We start from the raw sequence: 27,653 nt of genomic DNA on the forward strand, positions 1-27,653 counted from the left end.
AGGAAAAACATAGACCATAAAAACCGAAGCTTATAAATAAGAAAAGCATGGATGTGTCTGTGCATGTGCCAGGTGATAGAACCACAGAAGCAGGGCGCAGAGTGGGAGGGTGGGACTGCAATTTAAAATAGGTTGTCAGAGCCGGCTGTGTTGAGTATGAAACATCTGAGGGGGTCAGGCATCCCCATATTTGGGGAAGAACGTTCCAGTCAGAAGGGAGAGGACAATATCACATGCTCCCTCTCCGTAAGAGGTGTTTTACTAAATGTGAGTAAGTGGCATACTTGTCTGATGGTTTGTCTGATGGTTACCCTGGAATCCTCCCAGCGTGTCTACTCACCCGTAGCAATGATGAGTTTCGTCCTTGGGAGTCCTGTTTGCCGTTCCTCCTCTTTCCCACGCTCAGACGTGCCTTCACCGGCCTCCTTGAAGCCACCCCACATTGGGCATCAGATGTAGGGAACCAGCCCCCACATCACCCGTGGGTACCCCGAGTTCAGTGGCAACAAAGGAACGATAAAAAGACAGATTAAGAATGCAGAAAGTGGGACCGGGGGCCATCGCTTGTACTGGAGGCAGTGAAGGGCCTGAGCCCTGATCTCCCACAGTATTGATTGGTTACAACCACTTTGATCTATAGCGTAGGGGTGGAGTGTTGGTGGGAAGAGGGTGACATGTTGGTGAGGTATATCAGTGAGCTGGGACTGAATCAGTGAGCTGGAACTGAATCAGCGAGCTGGGACTGGTGTGTCATTCTGAAGATTGATAACAGTGGCAGTTTGGGAGTTTCAAAAAACAAGAACATGTGGCTCTCTTTAGCCTGTTACCTATGTGCAGCGGTGGAATGTGGGCCTTATGAGGAGCCTACAAGTCTGGTTACATCTTAGTGCTACGAAGGGGTTTTATGTCCTTGAGAGCAATGTTTACGGTAACAGAGCCGAGGTCACCCTGCACCAGAACGTGAGGCATGGGGAGAAGTTTGTCTCCGCAGAGGCCTCCCGCAGTTTGCTGATATGCTACTCATAATCAATTTATGTGGGCACCCTGCAAGTCCTTTGTCCTTTGCTGCTTCCCCCAACAGGAGAGAATGATACCACATGTCCAGATTGCAGCAAGTCCAGGCTGCAGCCCAGAGCCCTGTCATCTGTATCCAAGTACCTTTTCTTTATTTATTATTTGTTTAGACAAGTCTTACTCTGTCACCCAAGCTGGAGTGCAGTGGGTCCATCATGGCTCACTGCAGCCTCTGCCTCCTGGGCTCAAGCAATCCTCCCATCTCAGCCTCCCAAGTAGCTGGAACCACAGGTGTGCACCACCACACCCAGCTAATTTTTGTATTTTTGGGTGAGATGGCATTTAGCCATGTTTCCTAGGCTGGTCTCAAGCTTCTGGGCTTAAGGGATCCTCCTGCCTCAGCCTTACAAAGTGCTAGGATTACAGGTGTGAGCCACCACACCTGGCCCCTTTTCCCCATCTTAAACAATTGTTCCCCAATGTCATTTATTGCCCATTTGTTCCAGGGCAGTGGTTCTTAAGGGGTTGTCTTTGGACTTAGCAGCACTGGCATTACCAGGAAGCTTGTTAGAAAGCAGATTCCCAGGCTGCAACTGGGACTCTCATAATCTAGCACTCTGGAGGTGAGACATAGCAGCTGGTGCCTTAACAAGCCCTCGGGTCATTCTGAGAATCACGTCTGTAAATGTGATGATCAGAATGGTCAGAATAACCCCGCTGTGCATATTACTTCCTCCCCCCCTCCTCTTCTTCTTCTTCTGCCACCACTGCCTCCTTCTCCCCCTCCTCCCCCTCCTCCCCCCTCCTCCCCCATCCTCCCCCCTCCTGCCCCCTCTTCCTCCCCCCTCCTCCCCCTTCCTCCCCCCTCCTCCTTCCTCTTCCTCTTCCTCTTCTTTTAAATGACTTAAAAAGCAGTTACATCATTCTTTTCAGTGACATCTCTCACTTCTGACTGTGGTCTGTAGAAGCTGCATGGTCATAGAAGTTAAGTAGAAAAAATATTTGGCAAAATACAGCCTCTATTCATGATAAAATATCACAGCAAACTAGGGCAGAAAGAAACACCCTCAACCTAAAAATTGGCATCTAGGAAAATCTTAAAACTAAGAGTATACTTAATTGTGCAGCATTGAATGCTTTCTCTTAAGCTTAGTGGCAAACTCAACATTCCTTTTAAACAACTTTGTGGAAGTTCTGGTCAGTGGGGAAGACAAGAAGAAAATAAAAAGTGTTGACATTGGAGAAGAATACACGGAGCTGCTATTTGTGAAGGATGGGACACACTACATAAAAATCACAAGAAGTCTACCAGAGGTCTCCTACAACGAAGTTAGTAAATCACAAGATACAAGGTCAGCACTCATTAATCAAGAGTATTTCTTTCTTAAAAAAAAATCTATTATCTTACAGTTTTGAAGGTCTTAAGTTCAAAAAAGTCAGGTTGTCAAAGGAGCAGAATGCTTCTAGAATGGTGGTTGAAGAGTTTCTGGAGGCTCAAAGAGAGCATTCATTCCAGACATGTTCTGCCTCGTAAAGCTGCCCACTCCTCCTCATCCAGAACTGCATAACGTTGACCTCTGCTTTCATTGTCAAATCTCTTTCTCTGCCTGTGATCTTACTGCTTTTTCTGTTTTATGGACCTCAGTGATTACACTGGGCCCACCCAGATAATTCAAGATCATCTTCCCGTCTCATGGTCCTGAACTTCATCATATCCAAAGTCCCATTTGCCATGTGATGTGATGTATTCAGATTCCAGGGATTAGGACACAGACATCTTTAGGGACCATTATTCTGTCTACCACAGACTGCAAGAGTTCTTTACATGTTCTGATGTGATGGACACTAGAACCTGACCAGGTGTATGATTTGCAAATATTTTTCCCATCCTGTGGGTTGATTTTTCACTTATTATAGTGTCCTTTGATGTACCAAAAATTGAAATTTTCATAAAGCTTAATTTCTTTCTTTTTTTTTTTTGGTGGCTTTACTTTTGGTGCCATAACTGTAAGAGTTTTATAGTACTATTTCTAACTTTTAAGTTTTTAATAGATTTTGAGTTTTTTTTAAATATGGTGTAAAGCATCAGTCCAACATCATTCCAGTGTCTCTGCCTCATTAGTTGAAAAGACAGTTTTTCTTCATTAAGTTATTTTGCTATTCTAATCAAGTGTATTTCTGTATAGTAGAAATGAAGACTGGGAAACAGAAAATTTTAAAACATCATTTAAAATAACTCCAAAATTGAAATATTTAGGTATAAATGTAAGAGAATGTATATAGCGTGAGCTTATAGAAAACTAAACACTCCAATAAAAGATATAAAAAAGTGAAGAAATAGAGTCATACTGTCTTCAAGGAATAGAAGACCTGACATACTAACATGTACACATGTAAATTCTCCATAAATTAAATATGGAGAGAGTGTGTGTGTGTGTGTGTGTGTGTGTGTGGTAATTCAAATCTTACCAGAATTTTTGTAGATATACGTAAGATATTCTGCAATGCATTTAAAAAGGCAGAGGAACTAGCCTGTGCAAAATGGTTTTGAAAAAGAACTAGACATCTACATATAAAAAATGAAATTTGACTTAAATACCTTAAACAAAAAACTTGGTAAAAGGCATGAACAAACACTTTACCAAAGAGGATATAAGAATGGCAAATAGGCACATTAAAAGATGTTTAACTTACTTAGCTATTAGGGAAATGCAAATTAAAACCATGATATGACAGTGCTAACCACCTACTTTAACTTCAATAAAAGTTGCTGACAAGAGCAAGGAAAGAAATAGAGGTGGAATAACTTGAAATTTTGTAAATTGCAGTTTGAAATACAAAATTGTACAATCACTGGGGGAAACAGTTTAGCAGTTTCTTATAAATGCTAATCTGTCCTAAAATATAACCCAGTGGTCCATTTCTGGATAGTCATGCTAGAGAGATGAAAATTTACTTCCACGTTAAAAACCTGTACATTAATATTTATGGCAGCTTTACTAATAATTGCTAAAAACTGGATACCACCCAAATGTCCTTAAGGTGATGGATGTATAAACAAACTGTGACACATCTAAACAACGGCATAATATTTATAAAAAGTAATGAACTTTTAATATACATAACAACTTGGACAAATCTTGGAGACGTTATGCTAGGGAGTGAAGCCACACACAAAAGGTTAATACTGTTGTCTTCCATTTATATTCCATTCCCTCCCAGCAAAAAGAATACACACACACACACACACACACACACACACACACACACACAGAAAATTACAAGGGTGGAGAATGGCTCTGTGGTTGGCAGCAGTGATGGGCAGGGAAGGGGTAAGGACAATAGCAGAAGGACGTTTTGGAGTTGGAGGTGATACAACTATTGTGTGTCCTGGTTATGTTGATAGTTACACAAATATATACGTGTCTAAAATGGATAGAATGTCATGCATCATACATCAATGGAAAAAGTTAATGTATGATATAAAAATAAAACTTAAAAGACATTATTTTCATTAGCATCAAAAACATTAACTGTCTAAGAAAAACCTAATAAAAGATGCATGTCATTCTACACAGTTAGCTATACACCATAAATGAGAGAAATTAAAACAGACCTAAATAAAGGTCAGCATATCCATATCCATGGTTCAGAAGACTCTATATTGGAAACAACAATTATCCACAAATTGATTGGTGGAGTCAATGCAACTCCCTATCAACATTTCAGTGGTTTTTATTTTTTGTGAAAATTTACATCCTGATTCTCAAATGTATATAATATGTACATGACCAGAAATTGCTAATGCACTTCTGAAAAAAAAGAAGTTCGAAGAACTTGCTTCACTGGATATCAGTGTTTATTAGCGAACTACAGTGAGAAGGGTAGTGGTATTCAAACAAGTGTACGGTAAAAGTCAGCGCAGCTGATTACAGAGCCTGGAACCGAGGCAATCATGTACACACATTCGGTTGCTGACAGGCACGGCAGGCAGTCCTACGAGTGAGTAGTGTTAGAGTAATTGGATGCCCATATGGGAAGAAAAGAAAACTTGTCCCTTACTTCTCACACAACACCCAACTGTAGTAGATTATAGATTTCAATATAAAAGGCAAAAGAGTCAAACTTCTGAACACAAATAAGCAGGGCTATTTTCCTCACTTCAGAGATAGAATTAAATAGAATTCTAAAAGCACTATTCACATGAGTCTTTCCTGAGCAAGATGACAGAATAGGAAGCCCTGGACCCTCCTTCCCCCATGGAAACTCACCATTCAGCAATAAAGCATGGGCAAATTTTCTGTGAAATCGAGAATCCAGGAGCTAGCTGAGAGGCCCCAGCACCCAAGGTGAGCACAAAACCATCCACACCAAATTCAGTAGGGAACTTTGAGTCACCCTCTTGCCATAATCCCTGTCCTTGGCACTGTGCCTTATGATTGTGAGGAGACCCCCAGCCCCCAGATCTTCCTTGGGGAGGGGTAGTGATGAACTGTGCACCCAGAAGCCCACTTGGCTGGGATATACCTAGAGGACTGGCTTCTGTCTAGACTGTCTCAGAGTGCTGATGCACCTGCAAAATCTAGCTACCTGCAAGTCAGTGAGAACCGAGATGACAGTTTCATCTCATGTGCAGCTAGTTGCCACAGCCCTCCCTCCAGCTCAGTGCACACCAAATATCCAAAAAACAAAACAAAACACACACACACACACACACACACACACACACACCACAAATCTCAGGTTCTCCCTGAGATGGGAAAAAAATGGTTAGACAGGGAATCCAGTGATTCACCTGGGCTGCCTGAAGAACTGACTTACATCTTTCTTGTTCTCAGGGCACTGATGGGACACAGTATATTCTGGATGCCTAGGGGCTCCATAAACCCAGAAAACAGGTTGGAATAACACAAACTTTGGAGAGGCTCCCAAAATCTCTGGCTGGGCTGATTATAAGGGTCTTCTGTATGAGGCTAGTCCGAATATTGGGAGAGGCAGCTGTTTCATCTAATAAGCAGACAACACTAACAATCAAGGAAAATAAAGAAATAGGGCAATATTTCCCCTACAATGGAACAAAATAAACAAATTTCCAAAAATCGACTTTAATGAAGTAGAGGTGTATGATTTGCCTGAAAAAAAATTAGGGTAACTATTATAAAGATACTCACCAAGGTAAGGAGAACAATTATTGAATAAGTGAGAATTTCACCACACATAAAATGTAAAGTACCAAATAGACATTGTGGAGCTGAAGGATAATAACTGAGCTGAAAAATTCACTTGAGGGGTTTAACAGCAGACTAGGTCGAGCAGAAGATTGAATCAGTGGACATGAAGACAGGTCACTGAAGATTATTCAGTCATAGGAACAAAATTAGAAAAGAATAAAAAAGAATAAAGAAAGCTTCAAGGACTTAAAAGACGTTATCAAGCAGATCATGCATCATGGGAATCCTGGAAGGAGAGAGAAAGAGAAAGACCAGAAAGCATATTCAAACAAATAATAGCTATTTTTTTCCTAAGTCTGGGAGATGGAAATGGTCTAGATCCGGGAAACCCAAAAGATGCTAAATAAAATGAATCCCAAAAATGCTTACTGAGATACATTATAATCAAATTGCCAAAAGTAAAAAAAAAAAAACAAAGAATTTGGAAAGTAGCAAGAGAAAAGTAAGCTGTCACACATAAGGACACCCACATAAAACTGTGAGTGGAGTTTTCAGCAGAAACTTTCCTGTCCGAAAGGAACTCAGATGATGTATTCAAAGTACTAAAAGAACTTGAAACCAATAATACTATGCCTGCCAAGGCTGTCCTTCAAAAATGAAGGAGAGAGAAAGATGTTCAGAAGCTGAGAAAGCTCATCACTACAGACCTGCCTTCCAGGAAACGTTAATACCTTCAATAGAAAACCACAGGACACTGAACAGCAGTATTATACCATAAGAATGTAAAAAGTCTCATTAGCACAGGTAAATATATAGACAAATACAGACTACCGTATTATTGTAATAGTGATGAGTAAATCACTTTTAATTCTAGTTTAAAAGGTAAAAAAAAATATATAACTAAAACTGTGTTAATGGATGCACAATATAAACTGATGTAATAGACTATATTTAAAGACATACATAGGCTGAGAATGAAGGATGAAAAAAATACCTCATGCAAATGGTAACCCAAAGAGAGCGGGGCGGCTACCTTCCTATCAAACAACATAGACGAATTTAAAAATGGCTGCAAGAGACAAAGATGGCCCTAACGTAAAGATAAAAGCATCAACTTGTCAGAAACATGTAACATGCACACCCAGTATCAGAGCACAGAAATACACGAAGCAAACCGACAGAACTGAAGGAAGACAGAGATAGCAGTACATAATAGTAGGAGACTTCAGCACCCCACTTTGAATACGGGATAGACCAACCAGACAGAAAATCAACAAAGGAATATTAGACTTGAACATTATAAACCAAATGGACTAACGCAAATTCCAGAACGTTCCACCCAATGGCAGCAGAATCTACCTTCTTCTCAGGTGCACATAAAATGTTCCCAGGATGGATCACATGTTAGATGTTAGATTACAAAGCAAGTCTCAGCAAATGAAGAAGGACGAAATCATACCAAATATATTTTCTAACCTCAATGAAATAAAATGATATCAGTAGAAGGAAAATGTAAAATCATAAATATATTAAAATGAGCAATTTTGAACAACCAGTAGGTCAAACAAGAAATCAAAAAAGTAAGTTAGAAAATATCTTCAGACCAATGAAAGCAAAAGTGTAACATACCAAACTTACAGGCTATAGAGAAGCAATACTGTGAGGGAAGTTTATAGTGATAAACAAAGAAACACCTGCATTAAAAAGGAAGACATATCTAAAGTAAACAACCCAACTTGACATCTCAAGGAGCTAGAAGAAGAAAGAACTAGGCCCAGAAATAGTAGAAGGAAGGAAATAAAGATTAGAGGATAAAGAATAGAAAAACAATAGAAAAATCCACAAAACTAAGAGTGTTTTAAAATGATAAAATTGACTAACATTTGGCTAGACTTAAAAAAAGGAAGTAAAAAGGAGCTCAGATAATGAAAATCAGAAATACGTAAGTGGGATTACATCAAACTAAAAAGCTTTTGCACAACAAAAGAAATGATCAACAGAGTGAAAAGGCAATGTACAGTGAAGTCCTGCGGTTCAATACCTACAATATTATTAAACTGATTTAAAAATGGGCTAAACACGTGACTGTACATTTCTCCCAAGAAGACATACACATTGCCAGCAGGTATATGACAAGATATTCAACATCACTAATCATCAGGGAAATGCAAATCAAGACCGCAAGGAGATATCACTTCACAGCTGTTAAAATGGCTATTGCCAAAAATTCAGAAGTCAGCAAGGGCTGGCGAGGATGTGGAGAACTTGGAACCCTTGCACACTGTTGGTGGAATGCAGAATGATGCAGCCGCTACTGAAAACAGCATGGAGATTGCTCAAAAAATCAGAAGTAGAACTACCATATGATCCTGAAATTCCACCTTCAGGTGTTTATCCAGAAGCACTGAAATCAGGATCTTTCAAAGATATCTTAGCACTCCAGTGTTTTTTGCACCAGCATGAATAGCCAAGGTATGAAAACAGCCTAATGTCCGTTTATAGATGGCTACAGAAAACATGGTATATACATTCAATGGAATTATTTAGCCTTTAAAGAAGAAAATTCTGCAGTATGTGACAACACAGTGAACCTTAAGATCATCTAAATGGAATAGCCGTCACAGAAAAACAGTTGCAGCATGATTCCACTGATATGAGGCATTTAAAATAAACTCCTAGAATCCGAGAGTATAATGGTTGTTGGCAGGGGCTGCAGAGAGGGAGAAATGAAAAATTTCTAATCAATGAGCATAAAGTTTCCATTTTAAAAGATCAATAAGTGCAATAGAAATCTATTGTACAACATTGTCATTGTATTTAACAACACTTAAAAAGTGTATCACACACTTGAAATTTGTTAAAATGGTAGACCTCATGTTAAGTGTACGTACCACAGTAAAATAAAATTTTTCAAAACCACTACCTATAAAGTGAAGGAGTGAGAAACTGGACTTTATTAAAATCAATAATGTCTTTTATTTTTTAAAAAATGGAGAAAAGCAAACTACAAGTGAAGTTATATGCAACATCTATACCTGATAACAGATTAGCATGCCATTGAGACATTTCTTTTAGGGGACTACTTCAAAACTGTGCTGAGTGCTGACTTTACAGTGTCTAAATAAATCCTAGGTTAGATAATGTAATGCCTTTAGCAATCAGAGAAGCCAGAACTCTTTTGAGTACGACAAAATATACATACTAAATTCAGAACTACAGATCTGGGAGACTCATTGCAGTTTTTGAAATGTATGATCTTTCCTGTAGAAGGTCCTGGTGCAAAATACAGTGATGTGTTTGGAGACACTTTAGCAAAGGTATCATATAGACATATTTCTGTTATCATGAATGTTACAGTCTTGGGTAATTGGACCCTGAACACTAAGAATTTTCTTCAAGGATATTCTTCCTCTTATGGTGACAGATACAAGCAACATTATTTTTATTCACAGTAATTATTTTATCCTATGAAATCTTGCACTTTAAAATAATTTTGGTAATACCATTTTTATAAGATGCATTCATTATACAACTGTTCACACTTTGCAAATAATTAAAATGTTCTTAGATTTATGTGATTTCCTGTGAAGTCTGTATGTAACTTACACCAGTGTATATTCATTTACTTCTGTTTTTTGATGTTCATTTCTCCTTTTGTAGCTCAGTCTACTTCATATTTTTGAAAATATCCATCTTTTGATCTTCATAGATGCAGCATCCCACATTATTAAACATAACCTAAGTTCTTTTTGTAGGCATTTGTCTGATACATCTTGACAACTTTGAATGCTATTTTCCTTCTATTCTACTTGTAAATTTCACTTTCTTATTCTGCTTTATAATTAAATGCTATTTTCAGCAAACATAAAAAGTGCAAAAATGGTTAAACTGTCTTCAATTTGAAAAGAAAATGCATCTCTCTTGATACCATCTTTGGGTGGAAAATTGGGAAGTCACGAAGACCACCTCACAAGGTCATTGGTCAGATTAAAGAAATAATACCTATGAAATAATATACTGCACAACAAACATGGACTTCTCATGATTTAAAGTGTTTAAGATTGTAATCCAATAATATACTCTATGTTTTTGACTTATGAACACTTATTTTATGGGAGAAATTCCCCTGAATGATGAAGAATTTGGTTCATTTTAGGTGTTTGGTGTTTCCAGGTGGCATTCAATTTCTATCAAGGCTATGGCTGTGAAGCTAAGAGCGTGGTTTCATAAAATGGTGCTTTTAATCTCTATTAATTTATGTGAGAAAGTAGTGGATTTTCATTTACTCTTTTTCTAAACTCCAGTTTCCAAATTAAATGCCCTTCTTAAATATTTGCAGAGAATCTGAAAATTTTAGTGAGAGGAAGATTAACAAAGTCTCAGCAGTGTCTTGTGATGTTATGAAATAGTTTCTATTGTCTAGACAGGAATACCTTCTCACTCTTGCTAACCCTAATCCCTGAATTTATCGTTTGACCTGCTTTGGTTCATTGATTTGTCTTTCTAGGTCAGAGGTTCTGAATTCTGGTGCCCTTCCTCCATTTTTATAATAACGTTCCGGGTCTCCCCTCGTGTATTTCCGCCCCTCTTCCTCACGGTCCGTGATAGCTCGCACTCTTTCTATGCTGCTGTCCTCTTAGCCCGGCGTGGCAGCTCGGACCCCTCTACCCTCTCCACAGTGGCCTCCCGAGAGTGTCATCTTTTACGGGACTTGCAGCAGGTTGACACTGCCCCCCAATTCCACGGCAGGAACTGCTTGGAAGAAACATCAACCGCGTCACCTCTGAGGACCAGCTCCAACTAATCCTGTTTGTTTTCACCAGAGGAGTTGTGGCCGGCTGGTATGCAAGCCGGGAACCCGCCACTGCCATTTCCTGGGATGGCCCCTGTTTCTCTTGATCTCAGTGTCTTCGTCAGCCAGATACAGCCAGACTTCCTTCAGACGGGCTTTGTGTTTGAGAGGCCTCAGTAGGAGGCCCATCCTCATCTTGGGAGAACTGCCAGGTGTCACAAGGCAAGGCTAAGAATGTTCAGTCTAAATGTTTTTCAAGAAGAATATTTTGGTCTGAAGGTAAACGTGATCTGGCAACTTGGGATGGTCACTGACAGTGACCAGCTTCACACTGGTGGGGCATTTGGAACGACTTAAATCATTTTCTCATTGAAAAATCAAACCTTTTTGAGCTAAAATAATAAAAAAAGTGGTTGGCAGGTTTTTTCAAGAGATCCCAGATAGGGCATCATTTTCCTGGTTTAGACACTGTGAGCAAGAAGGGATGAAAGGGCTCCTGCACATGCTTAGCTCACACACCGTAAATATGCCGCGTGAACACATCCCCAACTCAGTGAGCGCTCGCTGCATGAAAAACGGGAAATGCCGTCAAGGGTGGAATCCCGGGTTTTTACCATTGTTGATAGGATAAAAAAACCCATGTCCATTCTTCAAGGCTAAAAACACCCTAAATAGCATCCAGGAAAAAGCGTGCTCCTGTAGAGCAGCTGGTACAGCTTCCCTGACAGAGTTTAGGATACATCAGCTATATTCTAATACTCTCACGATTCCCTTTTTGGTGGCAGGGCATACTTGTGAGCATTCTGGAAGCGAACTCAAGGCAAGAGCTCCTGGGAGCCTGTCTGTTTAATATTAAAATATAACCCAGTGTGGAATTGGAATCATTTTCTTCAGACACGTAAAGCTACACCATTTTTTTCTCCTTCCACTGTTACCTTGTGTACAACTATGTCCCAAAAAGGAGATTTACTTCTTTAACCTCATCGGTAATACTCATCATTAATGCTCAGGGTCCCCTCCAGTGGGACTTGCACCCTGCCAGGAAGGCAGGGGAGGCTGTCAGTGCTGGCTCCTGGCAGCCACCTTGGGATACGTGTGATGCTGTGAATCCCTAAGAAGAGAGCTGGATCCCAGCAGCTAAAACATCTGCTTCCGATATGGTCAGAAATTCCAGCCCATCCCTGGCGCCGATGGTGCCCAGACAGCGCCACAGATCTTCAAGTCAGGCTTCGTTTCAGTTTCAGTGCATTTACTGCTGTGTTCCCCACCCCTGGAGGGAGTTCAGATGTTTGCAATATGTCCTCCTCACACTGTTTCTTGCTGTGGGTCCTTGACGGGCAGTTCCAGGAATGAGGGCTAATACTAAAGAGCAGAGCTCCGCCTCCCGCCTCGCTCCTCCTCTCTGGGGGTCTGAGGGTCCAGGGTGAGCCTGTCACTTGCTGAGTGCAGTCGTTAGAAATCATGTGGATGGAGCTCAGAAGCGCGGTTGCCAGGACCTGGGAACAGAAGAAATGAGCTGGGGGTCAGGGGTCCAGACTTGCAGTGAGGGTCTGCAGACCTCACGTACAGCAGGGAGCCTGTGGCTGATAGTGTGCTGTATAATTGAAATCCGCTAACAATGTTGTGTGCTCGTAACTGGCCAAGAGAGATCATGACTATTCTCACCACCAAGAAACAAAAGGCAACTGTGGGGTGATGGGTGTGCGAATGAGCTTCATTGTGGTAACAGTTTCACAACGTACGCGGATGTCAAATCATCACTTCTTGAACATAGAGAATTTTTGTTTGTCAGTTATACTCAGTAAAGCAGGGGGGAAAAGAACAAATGTCTGAAACCCACCTGGGCTCCCGTGGGCCTTGGCCACTGCTCTCTTGGTGGGTGGATGGCTGACTCTTCTTAGTTCCTACCTGTAGAACAGGGATATTTGTATTGTCGTGAACATTGGGTAGAGTGGGATATGTCAGTTATTTGGAATGGGGACTGACTCCTAGTAATTTGCAGTAAGTGTAAGTTATTAGCAACACAGGTCACTGCTGATCAGCACTGTGGCAGGGCACTCCCTACGTGGAACACGCAGATGATTGTGACACAGCAGTGGAAGTCATAGAGTGTTTACATAAGGGGAAAAAGTAATGAGGAATACCAGGCTGTCGGCAAATGTGCCAATGCCGCGGGAAGATGGGACCCAGGAGGACAGAGAGGACTGGACGGGGCTGGGTGAGAGGTCGTCCAGGCACGGGCAAAGCACAGACAGGACAGGGACCGGGGAGGGCCGTTGCGCTACAGTCACGGGTTGGTCTGAGCAAGCGCCACACACGGAGCCTTGAGTATCACATTTGTTTATAGGCAAATAATTTTAACCGTAATTCTACAGGCTCTGGCCAGCCATGGCACGTCTTTGAGTAGCAGCAGTAGAATAGGCTGCAAATCTGAAAGCAGTCAGTGGGTGGAGGAGAGCAGGGGGTAGCTACGCAGGGAAGGACGCTGAGAAAGGGCAGGGTGTCCACAGCGACGCACGAGGGGCACCTGCTTCCACCATCGGAGGCGATTCCCGGCCCAGACCTGCTGGCATCACGCAGTCCCCAGGGCCTCCTACCTAGAGACGATTTCACCACAGAGCCTGTGAGGGTGAAGCCTGAGGGCCCCTCACTAGCAGAAGCTTTCTCCCAGGTCCTGCGAAGGTCGCAGCTGTGTGTTCACGGGGTCTTACGTTGCTTGTGATGTTTACAGGCATTGAGAATGTGCACCCAGGTGGTCGGACCTCGGGGAGACCCTGGTACCTGTGAAGGTGAGACGGGCCCCAGGGAGTCAGGGAGGCCCACCGTCAAAGCCATATTTCCCAGGACAAATCCCAATAAATAACACGCGCAAGAAACAAAAAATAGATACTTGAGTTATGCTTCCATACCTGAGAAGGAATAAATAAGAATGGTTTTCCTCTAATCGTCGCATTAGACATTGTTAGATAAGAAGTCAGAACAGCCTTTAATTGGCAAGGGCCTGTTACTACCATTTTATAAAGAAACCAGCCAGTGGCTTCTGTTCCTGATCCGTTTAACCCAAGCCAAGGAGCTGAGGCCTGGAGGGGAGCAAGGCTCTGTCCCCAGCGTCTCCTGAAACCAGAATCTCGGAGTTCCCAACCTGCAGCCATCTCGTTTTTTTCACTTGGCCTTCCTCTTTAATAAAGGAAGCAGGAGGTGTGTGGAAATAATGTCCACATTTGCCAGAACCTACAGATGGGTATTGTGAAGAAGCATTATTTCCCTTCTGTCGTGTCAAAGTGTTCCACATGTCACAGCAGCTCATGGCTTATTTAGAATTTATTAAGCTCTGCAGTAACTAAAACAAGTCATGAACATGGGCTGTTCACCAGCATGATGGTTTTCAGTGGAGGGTCCCCACGAGTTCTATCTGTTAGTATTTCAGACACATTAATTTCGTAGTATTAGTGAATTATACACAATATTTTCAGATAGACATTGTTGGAATGTTTTTTTCTTTGCAAAAAGGAAGGATGATTAATGCCATTACAAAGAAAGTTTATGAGAGCAGTAAAAATATTTCTCTGTGGGTGGGAAGTGTTTCTTCAACATTTAGTCAAACGTAGACACAATAAAACATCCACGCTGCATAGCCTTCCGCCGTCTTCAAGCGGCATTCATGGCAAGATTTCAGAACGAAGAAGGGCGTGGACCCTGGACACTGTAGGATGCGCCCCTCTGCTGCAGGGAAAGAGCATGGTCGTTGCTGGGTCGGGGTGGGGATTCCTGCCTTGTTCTGCAAGTCTCCACCTCATGGATGGTTCTCGAACTCTTCATGCAGAATTCAGACCTATGAAAGTCTTTCCAGTAAAAGAAGATGGGACACAGGAAGAAGTCACCCCATCGTGTTCTTCTTGTAGAAATAAGATAGAGACATGAGAAGAAAAATGGAAAATTAGTTTCAAGCAGGAAAGGCTAACTCTAGGCAGGGATATGGAAATGTAAAATTTTATTTGAGTCAGAAGGGTCCTTACACTTAATGCAATCCAACGCTTGCATTGTATGCATGAGGGAACTGAGGCCAAGGAAGGTAAATGATGTCACACGGTTTACGAACAGGGTAAATGTGGAGGGCGTTTCTGCACAGGGGTCCTTCCACGCGTCCCAAATCTAACACCCAGACTCAGCTGCTGCGGGCCTTCTCGGTCGCATCCAGGGAAGCGGATTTGGACTGCAGTGTTTAGAATAATTGGTACTTAGGAGCTGAGTGACTGGATGAAGCTTACTCAATGTCTTCAGCCTGTTTACCCCCGGAAGGAAGAGTGGTCGCTGTCTCTGTGTCAGGAACCCAGGTGCCTGGCACACAACGCGCCTCTGCCTCCTGGGAGGGATGAGAGAACACACCTTCCGTCCAGCCCTGTGCTCTCCTGATCTCAAACTGCATCGTAAATTGCTTCATGGGGAAGGGGCACAAACTGCACATTTTAAAAAATTATACTTGAAGTTCTGGGGTGCGTGTGCAGATCATGCAGGATTGTTACATAGGTATACACATGCCGTGGTGGTTTGCTGCATCCATCCCCCTGTCATCTGCATTAGGTATTTCTCCCAATCCCCCCACCCCAAGCTAACCCTCCCCTAGCCCTCCATCCCCCAACAGACCCCGGTGTGTGATGTTCCCCTCCCTGTGTCCATGTGTTCTCATTGTTCAACACCCACTTATGAGTGAGAACATGTAGTGTTTGATTTTCTGTTCTTGTGTCAGTTTGCTGAGAATGATGGTTTCCAGTTTCATCCATGTCCCTGCAAAGGACAGAAACTCATCCTTTTTTAGGGCTGCATAGTATTCCATGGTATATATGTGTCACATTTTCTTTATCCAGTCTATCACTGATGGGCATTTGGGTTGGTTTCAAGTCTTTGCTATTGTAAACAGTGCCGCTACGAACATATGTGTGCATGTGTCTTTATAATAGAACGATTTATAATCCTTTGGGTATATAGCCAGTAATGGGGTTATTGGGTCAGATGGTATTTCTATTTCTAGATCCTTGAGGAATCACCACACTGTCTTCCACAATGGTTGAACTAATTTACACTCCCACCAACAGTTTATTCATAGGAATGGAAAGAGGAGATGAGGGGAGAAAGGGTAAAGAGGGTGAGAGGTGCTGTGGGCCAGTCACTCTTTGTCTTACTGTGTGTATAGAATAAAACAGCCCATTCAGAAATTATTAGTGGAGGATCCTGTCATTCAAAATATTTTTGACATATTGAATAACATTGGTAAAACTCTTCCAGTTTTCTGAGTTTTAATTTCTCTGTTATACTCAGGTTAAACAGACAAGCAAAAAGGTTTGGAAAATTTTGGATTCTTTCCAACATTTGAACGGAGCTTTTCTAGAGAATACTCGTTAGTTTGACGTCATTGATCGATTGGCGGGCCCTGGACGTGCTTGGGAGGACATTTTCATCCTTCTGATTCCTTAATCCAGTAAACCAGTATCCAAAGAAAGAAGGAAGTGAAACTTACAAATGCACATATATGCCTCCCTGGCCATTCACACGTACTGAATTTTGAAGGCTTGAGTGTGTTCTCTGTGCAGATATAGCCATTACACATTTTAGTTAGAGATCATGGTTGGGCCTGGATCCTGCCAGGATGGAAGGAAGGCAGCTGTTAGCTCACAGGCTGCTCTGCAAGGATGCTTTTGAACTTGCTGCTCCGTCACCAGTCTGCCCGGCTCACGCTGTACCTCACTGAGGTCTCGGCTGCTCTGTGGCCTTCCTGCATCCCCAACACCTGTCCACCCCAGCAGCCTTCCTCTCCCTCACCGCTCTGTCAGTCTGGATGGGCTTCTCTTACAAAGTGATCTGGATGCATCTTACCCGGGGCATGTGGTTCACGTGAGTCAGCAGAACTCTGCTCCACACAGTCTCTCAGGGCCTAAATGACTGAGCAGGTCCCACGTGGGCATTTCCAGGGCCCTCCCAAGAGTGACACATACCACGCGGCTTGAACTTCACCTATGGGTGATGCGATCCCACCCAGCCCCAAAAGGGGAGCAGTTCTGCCACATGCCTGCAAGCAGGGAAGCTGTGGCATTTGGCAGACGGCACCACTGACTACCGTGACTTGTATCTAGACACTGAATATTAGCCTCTCTCTTTCTCATCAGAGAAAAGTACACCTCTCCCATCTTCAGGGGAAGCAACCCCAAAGGTCAGCCTTGTCCCGGGCCAAAATCAGGGTGTTGTACACATGGATACGCCTGTCCTGGGAGAGACATCAAGTCCAGGCATGGTTTTTTTTGATCCACTGACCTGTAAGCTGAGAAGACCGGTCTGACCTCCCTCCGGCTCCACACGTGCAGTGTGTGGACTCAGGTGGAAACGGGCCAGCCTGAAGCCCCAGTGGGCAGATCCCGATGGGCGGGGTTCGTCTTAGGTTCAGCTCTGATTCTTTTCCGAGGGTGGGACTCCTGAGGTCTGTTTTCTCCCTGACTCTTGCCTCCATTGTCTGGGAATGTATTCTTTTTCCATTAACCATTTTTTGCCATGGTAAAGTGGGCACTGGATAATATACCTCCTTTGGGATCCAAGTTCTTCCAGGCTGCCGTTTGCCCATGAAAGACAGGAGGCAAGGGTGCCGCTCCACCTCAAGGAGTCACCTTTCTTCCTGACGGGAAGAGCCCCCTTAACACTAAACCAGCTTTGTGCGTGAGGCCAGCTTCCCATGTGCAGCTGCGTTCTGAGTTCTTTTCTCCGTGCAGTGCCGGCAGCTGCGGTGCGTCTTTGCTTCTGCAGGCCGGCACCTCTCCTCTCCCCGGCTTCTTTCTGGCCCTTTCTCTCTGAAGTGTAGGTCACTGGGCCACAGCAGCCTTCAGTGGAAGGGCCACACCTTAGTCTTTTTCCCTGAGCCGTATTTGCAGAATTAAGGACCTTACTGGGTGGCAACCTAATCCATTGAGAGGCTTCAGCGGTGGGTGTGATTATTGCCGCCACGCTGTTTCAGGAGGCTTTGGCACTACCGGCACCCCAGGGCGTTCTGCTGTAGAGATGGGGACGAGAGGCACTTGAGGGGCTACATCCTCCCAGCCCGCCCGACCCCAAGTGTGCTTTGTCTGTCTTTCCTCTTCTATAGCAGCTTTCCAACCACCGGGTTCTTTGTGGAGATAATTTCCTTCCTGTGATAACTTACCGAGCACAGGGAATAGTGGCCAACGCATGCTATTACCGTTCCTTTTCCAACCTCTGCCCAGAGAGCTACCAGTCCTCAGACGGGTTCCGCCGCCCGTGCCTGACCCTGGCGTCGGGCCTCCAGTCCCACATTCCTGGGCTCTAAGCATCCGTGCTGCCTGCTTTGGTTTCATTTCACCGCTCTCTGAACCCCATTTTCGTATCATTCAGCACATGCTAGGTCCTATGACGGCATCACACAGGTGCACACACACACGCGCACCTTCACTGTGCGGTTGTGGGTCCAGAGTCTGTCGGTGATGGGCACATGCCCACATTTTGGAAGGTGGGAATGAGGCTGAGGCCATTCATCCCCAAGGGTGCATTCAGGCTGTTGGGGACCAGCCCTGACACGGACCGTGGGGGTTGTAAGGGATGGCGGAGACAGAGAAATGGGAAAAGACAAGGGTGCATACGGTGGGGACCGGGGGCCAGGGCGAGCATGGAGGCGGCCAAGGCCCCAAGCTTTAGAGATCCACACTGTTTCCTGGTGTACAACACAGAGCAAGAATGCGGCAGGGTACAGGGAGATAAGGGGATGCTGCCTTAAGCAGGTGATTTACTGCAGGTGGTTTGGCATTTCTTTTGAGGCATGCAGAACAAATTTCATCTTAGATTTAATTATGAAACAAGTTAGAGGGATTGTAGATGGGAGCCAGCACATCTGCTTGCATTCTTGTGCTTTTGAGTGGTGTTTTTTCCTTGAGTACGGAGCATGGCATTTTATAAGCTGTGTTTTTTTTTTTTTTTTTAACACCAGATAAGCAGGCTATGTGACGACTTTCCCCCCAGCACAGGCAGGCACATGGACTTGGGAGGGGCTGTCTGGTTGCCGAGATGCCACTCATGACTTGCCATGGCCGCTGAGCCTCGAGAGGCTCCTGGGGAAGCGCCCCGAGAACCTGCTCCCAGCCGCTGCTTTCCTGCCATTTGCTCCCCCAGCTGCGCAAATGCTTGCGCGAGAATCACATTGCCTGTTCCATAATTCCCCCATGCCGGACGCCTGGGCACCTTCTGTCTGCTTAGTAATACGCCAGCCTGCTTTTGTGCGTGCGTCACTCGCTCTGTGCCTGGCGCTAAGGGTGCTCCTTCAATGACTTCCTTTTATCTTTACAACACCGTTAGGAAGTGGACACTATCATTTTCCTCATCTTACAGATCAGAGAACGGAGGCTGCAACAGGCCTGCCGCCTGTCAAGGCTTGGACTTGTGAGCCTGGGGTTTGCGGCACGCGCTGAAATGGACTCCACTGTGGCTCTTACCCCTGTTCCACAGTTGATATACTTCTTACATCTTAAGATTGACATTATGCCACGTAATGTTACTGCAATGCTGATGAATAATATTGGTCATCATTCACTGAGTGTTTTCCATATTGAACCAGCCTCTATCAGAAGAATCGGGGAGGTGAGAACATCAACGTGGAGAGAACACACGACGTTCGACAAAGGGCACAAATTGTACAGAACAGTCACTAATAGAGCTGCCTCGTCTCTCCTTCTGCTCTGTTTCAGGAATACCAAATCGACATATTTTTTGCTCAGACCTGGACGGATAGTCGCCTTCGATTCAACAGCACAATGAAAATTCTGACTCTGAACAGCAACATGGTGGGGCTGATCTGGCTCCCGGACACCATCTTCCGCAACTCTAAGACCGCAGAGGCCCACTGGATCACCACGCCCAACCAGCTCCTCCGGATCTGGAACGACGGGAAAATCCTTTACACCTTGAGGTAGGATTGCCGGGTTGATCTTTGGTTACTCCTGGTTTAAATCTGGATCCTTAATTTGAATCATTGCAGAAACGAGGCCCTGTTTTTTGTTTTTTTGTTTTTTGTTTTTTTTTTTTTTTTGAGACGGAGTTTCACTCATGTTACCCAGGCTGGAGTGCAATGGCGCGATCTCGGCTCACCGCAACCTCCGCCTCCTGGGTTCAGGCAATTCTCCTGCCTCAGCCTCCTGAGTAGCTGGGATTACAGGCACACGCCACCATGCCCAGCTAATTTTCTGTGTTTTTAGTAGTGACGGGGTTTCACCATGTTGACCAGGACGGTCTCGATCTCTTGACCTCGTGATCCACCCGCCTCGGCCTCCCAAAGTGCTGGGATTACAGGCGTGAGCCACCGCGCCCGGCCGAGGCTCTGTTTTCATCTCTAAGTCTGTTCTTTTTCACGCGTGATGCACTACAGCACCCTGAGGAAGTGTGCCCTCCTGCCACATGTGAGTTATTTCTAATAGGTGTGCACCGTGGGCCCTCTCCCTAGGAAAATACTGATGTCTTGGCACACTCATCAACAAATGTAGTCCGAGTGAACTAAGATCACCAGGAAGAGGGGCAGAGCAGGTCCTTCCCAGCACGTCCCTGAGGGAAGCAGCAGCTCCCCTGGAGTGGGTCCTCCTGGCCGCAGGGGAATCTTCGAAGAAACCTTCGAAGAAGCAGTAAGGGAAACTGAGCTTCCCGGCCCGGGGGGGTGCGTGCTGGGCGAGGGATGCCCAGCCTGGTGCTGCTTTGCCAAACAGCCGAGCAACTGATCACAGTGCCCCTGCACACACAGAAAGCTGACGATGGCTTCGGTGTGCATCCCCCACCCCAGGCGTTTTCAGCCTAGACATTGTCACATGGCAGCCGTGTTATAAAACAGGTGTCAGTGCTGTGGGCTGTGTTCGGTTAGACTCTGCCCGTCCCGGGCTCGAGTGTAACCGAACACACAGCCCACAGCACAGGGACTGGACGGCCCCCCCAGCAGGGTCCTCAGAGCGCTGGCACTGCCCCAGAGGGCACTGCGCCCCGCCCTTCCCGACGGCTCAGGGCCCTGGGTGCACCTCACGGGCTCGCCCTCACTGCCCCGGGGCACAGGGCTCCCTCTTCCACCTGCTCTGCGCCTCCGGCTCCGCACCCTGCCCTTTGTGCCCACGGACTTGACCTGTCCCTTTCCCCTCCTCACCCGATCCTGCTGGCTTAGCGTGTCTATCCCAGAGGTGAGAGCAGTGCGCATACCGAGAATTCCCCCGAGGGGAGTCGGGGTCCCCGCGTGTCCACGGCACACGCACAGGCACAGAGGAACGTTAAAATATGCAGATGGTGAGAGAGCGTTGACGTTTCAGGGAAATCCTCATTTTGCCAGCCAGGGAGCAATGACAGCACAAAAGCCACAGCTGGGCAGCGAGCTGACGACGTCCGCGGGGGGCTGGTGTCCGTGGAAGCCGCTCCTCGTCAGCTGTGACGCGCGCACCGGAGGCTGAGGTCACAGGAGCCCCGCGAGCCAGGGCGAAGGCCCGGCCAGTCCGGGGGCCCCGCGTGGACGCGAAGCTTGGGGCCGCGGCAGCCCTGCGAGGGTGTGGGGCCCCAGCTGGCAGAGCCACCGCCTGCCTCGTGACATAGGGGGCAGTTGCCCTCACAGGAAATCCCCCCACACGTGGATTAATTTGGCAAAATGGCAGTTTAGATAAACACACCAGTTTCCAAATGGAGGAAGGGTTTAGTTCCAGCAGATGGAAAACAACTTATAAAACGACGTGGGTTTTGTCCTCTCTGACTTGGCGTGTGTTTCTAGACACAGCTGGACTTCTACTCCCTGGAATTGTCTGTGCCACTGATAGTTAAAAGCCACACAAAATAACCCAGCGTGAAAGCAACATGGCACAGCCGCCCGTGAGCGGTGCCCTGGCCGGGAGTGAGCCCGCGTGCGGGCCTGGGTGGCGGAGCGGCCCTCCCCATCCCCGCACGGGTGCGGGGGCCTTGCCCTGCGCTGGTGCTGACCGGGACTGACCCCGGGCTCCTCCGCAGGCTCACCATCAACGCCGAGTGCCAGCTGCAGCTGCACAACTTCCCCATGGACGAGCACTCCTGCCCGCTGATCTTCTCCAGCTGTGAGTACCAGCCGGGCCCCGGGGGGGAGGGGTGGGTGTGCCGGGGGGGGGGCGCCTGGCCCGGGGGGGGGGGGGGGGGGGGGGGGCGCCTAGCCCGGGGGGGTGCGTGCCGGGGGAGGGCGCCTAGCCCGGTGCGGCTTCTGTCAAACAGCCATGCGGTTGACCACAGTGTCCCCGCACACACAGAGGAAACTGACCATGGCTTCGGTATCGGCCGCTCGGGCATTTTCGCTCTAGACATTGTCACCTAGGAGCCGTGTTATAAAATAGGTGATCTCGATAAGGCTGTGAGCACCTTGACCATTCAGAATATGGAAGGGTTCAGAAATCGATGAACAGGTGATTTACCAGACACCCTTATGCTCATGAGCTGTGCGTACCATTTGGAAGTATACAAAATTCCTAGGAAATGTTTTCGATTTAACGGTGTCTTTGTTAAATTTATTTTTATTTATTTATTTATTGAGACTGAGTTTTGCTCTCGTTTCCCAGGCTGGAGTGCAGTGGCACAGTCTCAGCTCACTGCAACCGCGCCTCTGGGGTTCAAGTGATTCTCCCGCCTCAGCCTCCCGAGTAGCTGGGACTGCAGGCACGTGCCTCCATGCCCAGCTAATTTTTGTATTTTTGGTGGAGTTGGTCAGGCTGATCTCAAACTCCTGACCTCAGGTGATCCACCCACCTCAGCCTCCCAAAGTGCTGGGATTACAGGCATGAGCCGCTGTTCCTGGCCAATTTAACATTGTCTTAAAGCAAGGCAATTTGTCTACTAAATAGAAAGATGCAAATTTTTCTTCAATTTTACTTATATTTGTCTCATTGAACCACTGTAAGATGATTTAATGTTTCATAGTATTTCCTATTCCAACATTGGATTTATGATAGATATCACAGTTAACAAGTAATCCTTTGCAAGTTTTTAAAGACATCTACTACTAAATATGAGTACATATAAAGGAATATCAAATCGATTTATAAAATTTTTAAGTAAAAATCAAAATGGAAAGATATCTGAATGCATTTACGATGGGGCATTTGAAGTGAATTAATCACAAGTATTTATGTGTGATTTATAAGAACCCCGTTCATTGTGTTGGCTTTCTTTAAAATTGCGTGTGAAACAAACGAATCTGATGAAATCTCATGTAGAAGTTTCTGTGGCTTTCTTCGCTGAGCATTATGGATCTTTCCCTGAACCTTCAGATGGGCTGTGCCATACATTCGTCCCTTAGTTCACTTTTGCTTCTGCTCGTGCACGTGTGGGGCCCGTGGAGGCCCAGTCCCGGTCCACAGAGACCAGCGCAGCCCTGCACACCGGGCACGTGGAGGCCCAGGTCCCGGTCCGCAGAGACCAGCGCAGCCCTGCACACCGGGCACGTGTTCTCACTGGAGCCTTCTCTCTTTCTCTAATCGCCGCCCTCGTTCTGTGTCACTGTAAAATTGTGTTTAAATCATTTACAGAGTCTTTTACGTGCTCAGTCCAGGAGGGGATTGTCTGCACATGGGCTTACCTAATACTGCCAGAAAGGAAAGCACTTGTGTAAATTGTTTTTAAAAGTTTTTTTATAGAAATTAAATAATGTAAACTCTTAAAAGACATTTCACACATATTTCTCAGGGAAGTACCTGAAAGTGAATGCGTTTCTGAATTAGTTGGCAATGAGCATAAAGGACTAGGAAGAAACCTGGCATAGCAGTACAAATGGTTTGTGAGACCAAAATCACTTCTCTTCCCGTTTCTGGTGTGTCGTGGTATGATGGCTGGTCAGAGTGAATGTAGGAGCCAGGGGGTGGACAGTCGCATATAGTGTCAGAAAGTGGCACTTTCAGTGCATGAGCAAAAGAAAGTTATTATATCTGAAAATCGGGGCATGGCAGTATCAAATTTATGTTTAGCAGTGGTATGAAAGATCTTATAGGAGTGAAACTGAATGTAGACGGTTATATACCTATTGGGATGGCAAAACCGGAAGCACTGGCACCCGTAAATGCAGCGAGGATGTGGGGCAGCAGGAACCCTCACTCACCGCTGGGGAAGGCACAGTGTCACCGTCCCTTTGGAAGACAGCTGGGTGGTCTCATACAGAGTTAGACATACTGGAACTATGCGATCCAGACGTTGCACTTCTTGGCCTTTACCCAAATGAATTAAAACTTAACATACACACAGAAACCTGCATGCAGGTATTTATAGCAGCTTTATTCATAATTGCCAAAATTTGGAAGCAACCAAGATGTCCTTTGGTAGAATGGATAAACCATGTCACATTCATGTGATGGAATATTATTCAGCACTGCAAAGAAAGGAGCTACCACGCCGTGAAGAGACATGGAGGAAACTTGAATGCGTATTTACTTAGCAAAAGAAACCAATCCGAAAAGGCTGCATACTCTGTGATTTCAACTCTATGACATCTGGAAAAGGCAAAACTGTGGAAACGATAGAAAAGTCAGTGGTTGCCCGGGGCTGTGGGCAGAGGGAGGATTTTTAGGACAGCGAGACTATTCTATATGATTCTGTAATGTCAGACTATTTGTCCAAACCCATGGAATGTACAACCCTAAGAATGAACGCTAGGACTTTGGGTGATAATGATGTGTCGGTGTAGGTTCATTGATGGTAAGAAGTGGACCACTCTGGTGGGGTGTTGGAAATAGATTCTTGGTGTCACAAGGAAAAATGAGCACTGAGACAAAGGATATTTCAGCTACGTAATTTTTACTTCCTAGACTGCAGAAAGGGTATGCTGGCTAGCCATCGTGCCATGAGAGCACAATGAACAAAGGAAAACACACAAATTATTCCTTACGCATTTGGGGTCGTCCTTACTGTGTGTCTGTTCTCTGTTGGCTGGAGCCAGACCTCACAATCTAAACTAAAACCCGATTGGCTGACAACTTAAACTTTTCTAAACAGGTAAAAGCAACGGCGAGCTGGGACATGCCTGTGAGCATGTCCAGCACAGATATCTTGGTTAAGGTACAAGGACATAGAGTGTTCTATGTGCGTGTAAGCATGGCGTGTCTAACAGCTGCATAGGATAGGGCTTAACAAAGTTATTAGCACGCTTATTCTTTAACAAGAAAGGAAACTTTAAAAAGGAATTTTCTACTTCCCACATGGAGGATGTGGATAGCTGGGGTGGCTGTTATGGGGGAAAGGAGTTCTTGGGAACTCTGTACTTTCTGCTTAGTTTTCCTGTGAACCTGATCCTGCTTCATTTTTAAAGTCTAGTAAAAAAACATTGGAGGTAAAGAAATCAATTAGGAATCTATTGCAATCATAAATGACAATGTTCCGATACAGCCATATTGTCAAATAAAAGAATCTTGGATTTCCAACATATAAAACAGTGCTTTAAAATATAAGTTTTTGAACCCCTTTATGTGTATAGCATAAATTCATATGTATAGGATCCACTTTTCATCCATGAGAAGAATAACACTGTTCTAACGAAAACATTCACTGGTCCTTTGGAGTGAGGGAGGGTAGTTGCATCTGAATCAGTTTGATACCTGTTTCCACATTATGGGTGTCCTTTTCAGGAGAGGCCGATCCTAATACCAATAAGCAGCTGAAGGGAAGTGGTGTCCCTTCTGTGAACAGCTACGTTGCAATGTCGTGGTATTTTTCAATACAGTACACTCAGAAGCTGTATTTTTCCACTTAATCATTTTATAATAACAAAGTTGAACAAATAGTTATATCCACTATCATACAAATAAAAGTTAGGAAAACTGCCCAAAACGTACAGTAAGATTTAAAGTTCTCCTTAGAATGAGGAGCAACTCTTAGGGTGGTTCTGGCTCTCTGAGCAGCAGAAGCAGATCCTCTCAGTGACAAGGATGTAAGATTTTCCAATATATGCGGAGAGGTGAGGCGATAACATTTGATACATGACATGTAGCATGTGAACAGCTGTTCGGCATCATCAGCTATGATTAAGAGTAAATGTGAATTAAAACCACAGTAACCTACCACTGCATACCTATTAGAATGGGTACATAAACAGCAAGGGGCACATGAAATCCTGGCAAGGATGTGGAAAACCTGGCTGCACTGCTGGTGGGAATGTGGAATAACACAGTCACTGTGGAAAGTGTACAGAAGTTTCTTTTAGAACTAAAACTGCACTTACCACGTGACCTAGTGATTGCAAGCTTGGGCATTTATGTCGGAGGAATGAACAGTTACGTTGACACAAAAGTCTGTCTATAAATATTCATAGTAGCATTATTCTTAACAGCCTCAAACCAGAAAGAACCTCATGTCCTTCAGTGGTTAAGGGTTAAGCAAACTGTTGGTACCTCCTCAAAATGGAATACTACTCACCAAGAAAAATGAACAAAGTACTCATATATGCAACAACCTGATGGGCAACAGCATTTGAAGCTGAGTGAAGAATGTGTTTCCAAAGGTTACATGTGTGGGATACCATTTATCTAACAGTCTCAAAATAAGCAGGAAGAGAGGGCTAAGGTCGAGTTGTTAACTGTCTTTCGTTACTGAAAATGAAGGAAGACCTAAATAAGTGGAAAAGCATCTTGGGTTCTTGAACTGAAATACTAAGTGTTATTCAAATGACAATACTCCCCAAGGTGATCTGTGTTGGTTTTCCTCTGTTCTACGTCTCTTTCAAACTTACAGACACTTTCCTCTTATTCCCTGAGTAGCATCATGGTCTGCTCATTTCTAAATGTCTTCATTTACAAATGAACACTTCTTGTATGCTTTTACAGTATTTCTTAAAACAGAGCTGTCTGTTCAAAATACAATGCAAGTCACCAATGTAATTTTAGATTTTCTAGGAGTTGCATTTAAAAAAGAAAACAGAAAGAGGTGGAGTTAATTTTACTAGTACATTTTATTCAAACAGTCTATCCAGAATATTATCATTTTGCCATGCGATCAATACGAAAAATTATCGATGAGCTATTGTGCTAAGATCGCCTGGGATATTTTTATGCAGAGTCGTGGACACCAGTGTGCGTGTTATGGCAGCACGCTTCAGTGTGGACTAGCCACGTTCCAGGCTCTGTCGCCTGCTGCAGCTCCATGCCACCGTGCTGTTGGAAAGCAGAGTCTGAGACCCGCGCAGAGGCCCTCGCACGAGCTGCACGTCGTCAAGGCCCTCGGTTTTGTTTAGTATCAGTCATGTTCTTGATTCCCCTTTTCCCATTTTTTTCTCCGTGTTTATTTCTGGCACCTTTCTTGATACATGTCCTGTGCTCTCTAGTCTCTCAGTTCCAGATTTGAAATCCAACTATGAGATGTCTTGACTAACCTAAAAAAAAAAGCCATACAATCTATGCAAATATGCATGTTTTTGTATGGGCATAAAGTAAATCTCACACACACACAAATAAGCCTCGTGATTCAAAAAGCTCCAAATCACTCAGGCTTCTCTAAAGCCCTGCCTGTGCCCTCCCTGCTGGAACACACGTGGAGAAGGGAGGAAAATACCTTCGAGCGCAATGTTGGCTGTGGTGTTCTCCGAGTCAACTAGGACTGTTACTAATAGACGCTGCTAGCAGATAATTCAGCACTAAATATGGAGCGAGGGGAGTCTTAAGCCAAGAAATTCT

The 27,653-nt window shown here is 44.8% G+C and overlaps 1 protein-coding gene across 3 annotated transcripts in view; it reads left to right on the top strand.

Moving 5' to 3' along the window:
• Window positions 1-27,653, top strand: part of GABRG3 (gamma-aminobutyric acid type A receptor subunit gamma3) — a 484,848-nt gene that overhangs the window by 285,064 nt on the left and 172,131 nt on the right. For all 3 annotated transcript variants that reach the window (XM_032259972.1, XM_032259974.1, XM_032259973.1), the window contains exons 4-5: window positions 19,713-19,933; window positions 21,988-22,070. In XM_032259972.1, the coding sequence (XP_032115863.1) occupies window positions 19,713-19,933; window positions 21,988-22,070 (304 nt within the window). The remainder of the gene's footprint in view (window positions 1-19,712; window positions 19,934-21,987; window positions 22,071-27,653) is intronic.

The sequence above is a fragment of the Sapajus apella genome, unplaced genomic scaffold, assembly GCF_009761245.1.
Source record: "Sapajus apella isolate SASKATOON/1434 unplaced genomic scaffold, GSC_monkey_1.0 scaffold113, whole genome shotgun sequence".
Taxonomy (NCBI): Eukaryota; Metazoa; Chordata; class Mammalia; order Primates; family Cebidae; genus Sapajus; species Sapajus apella.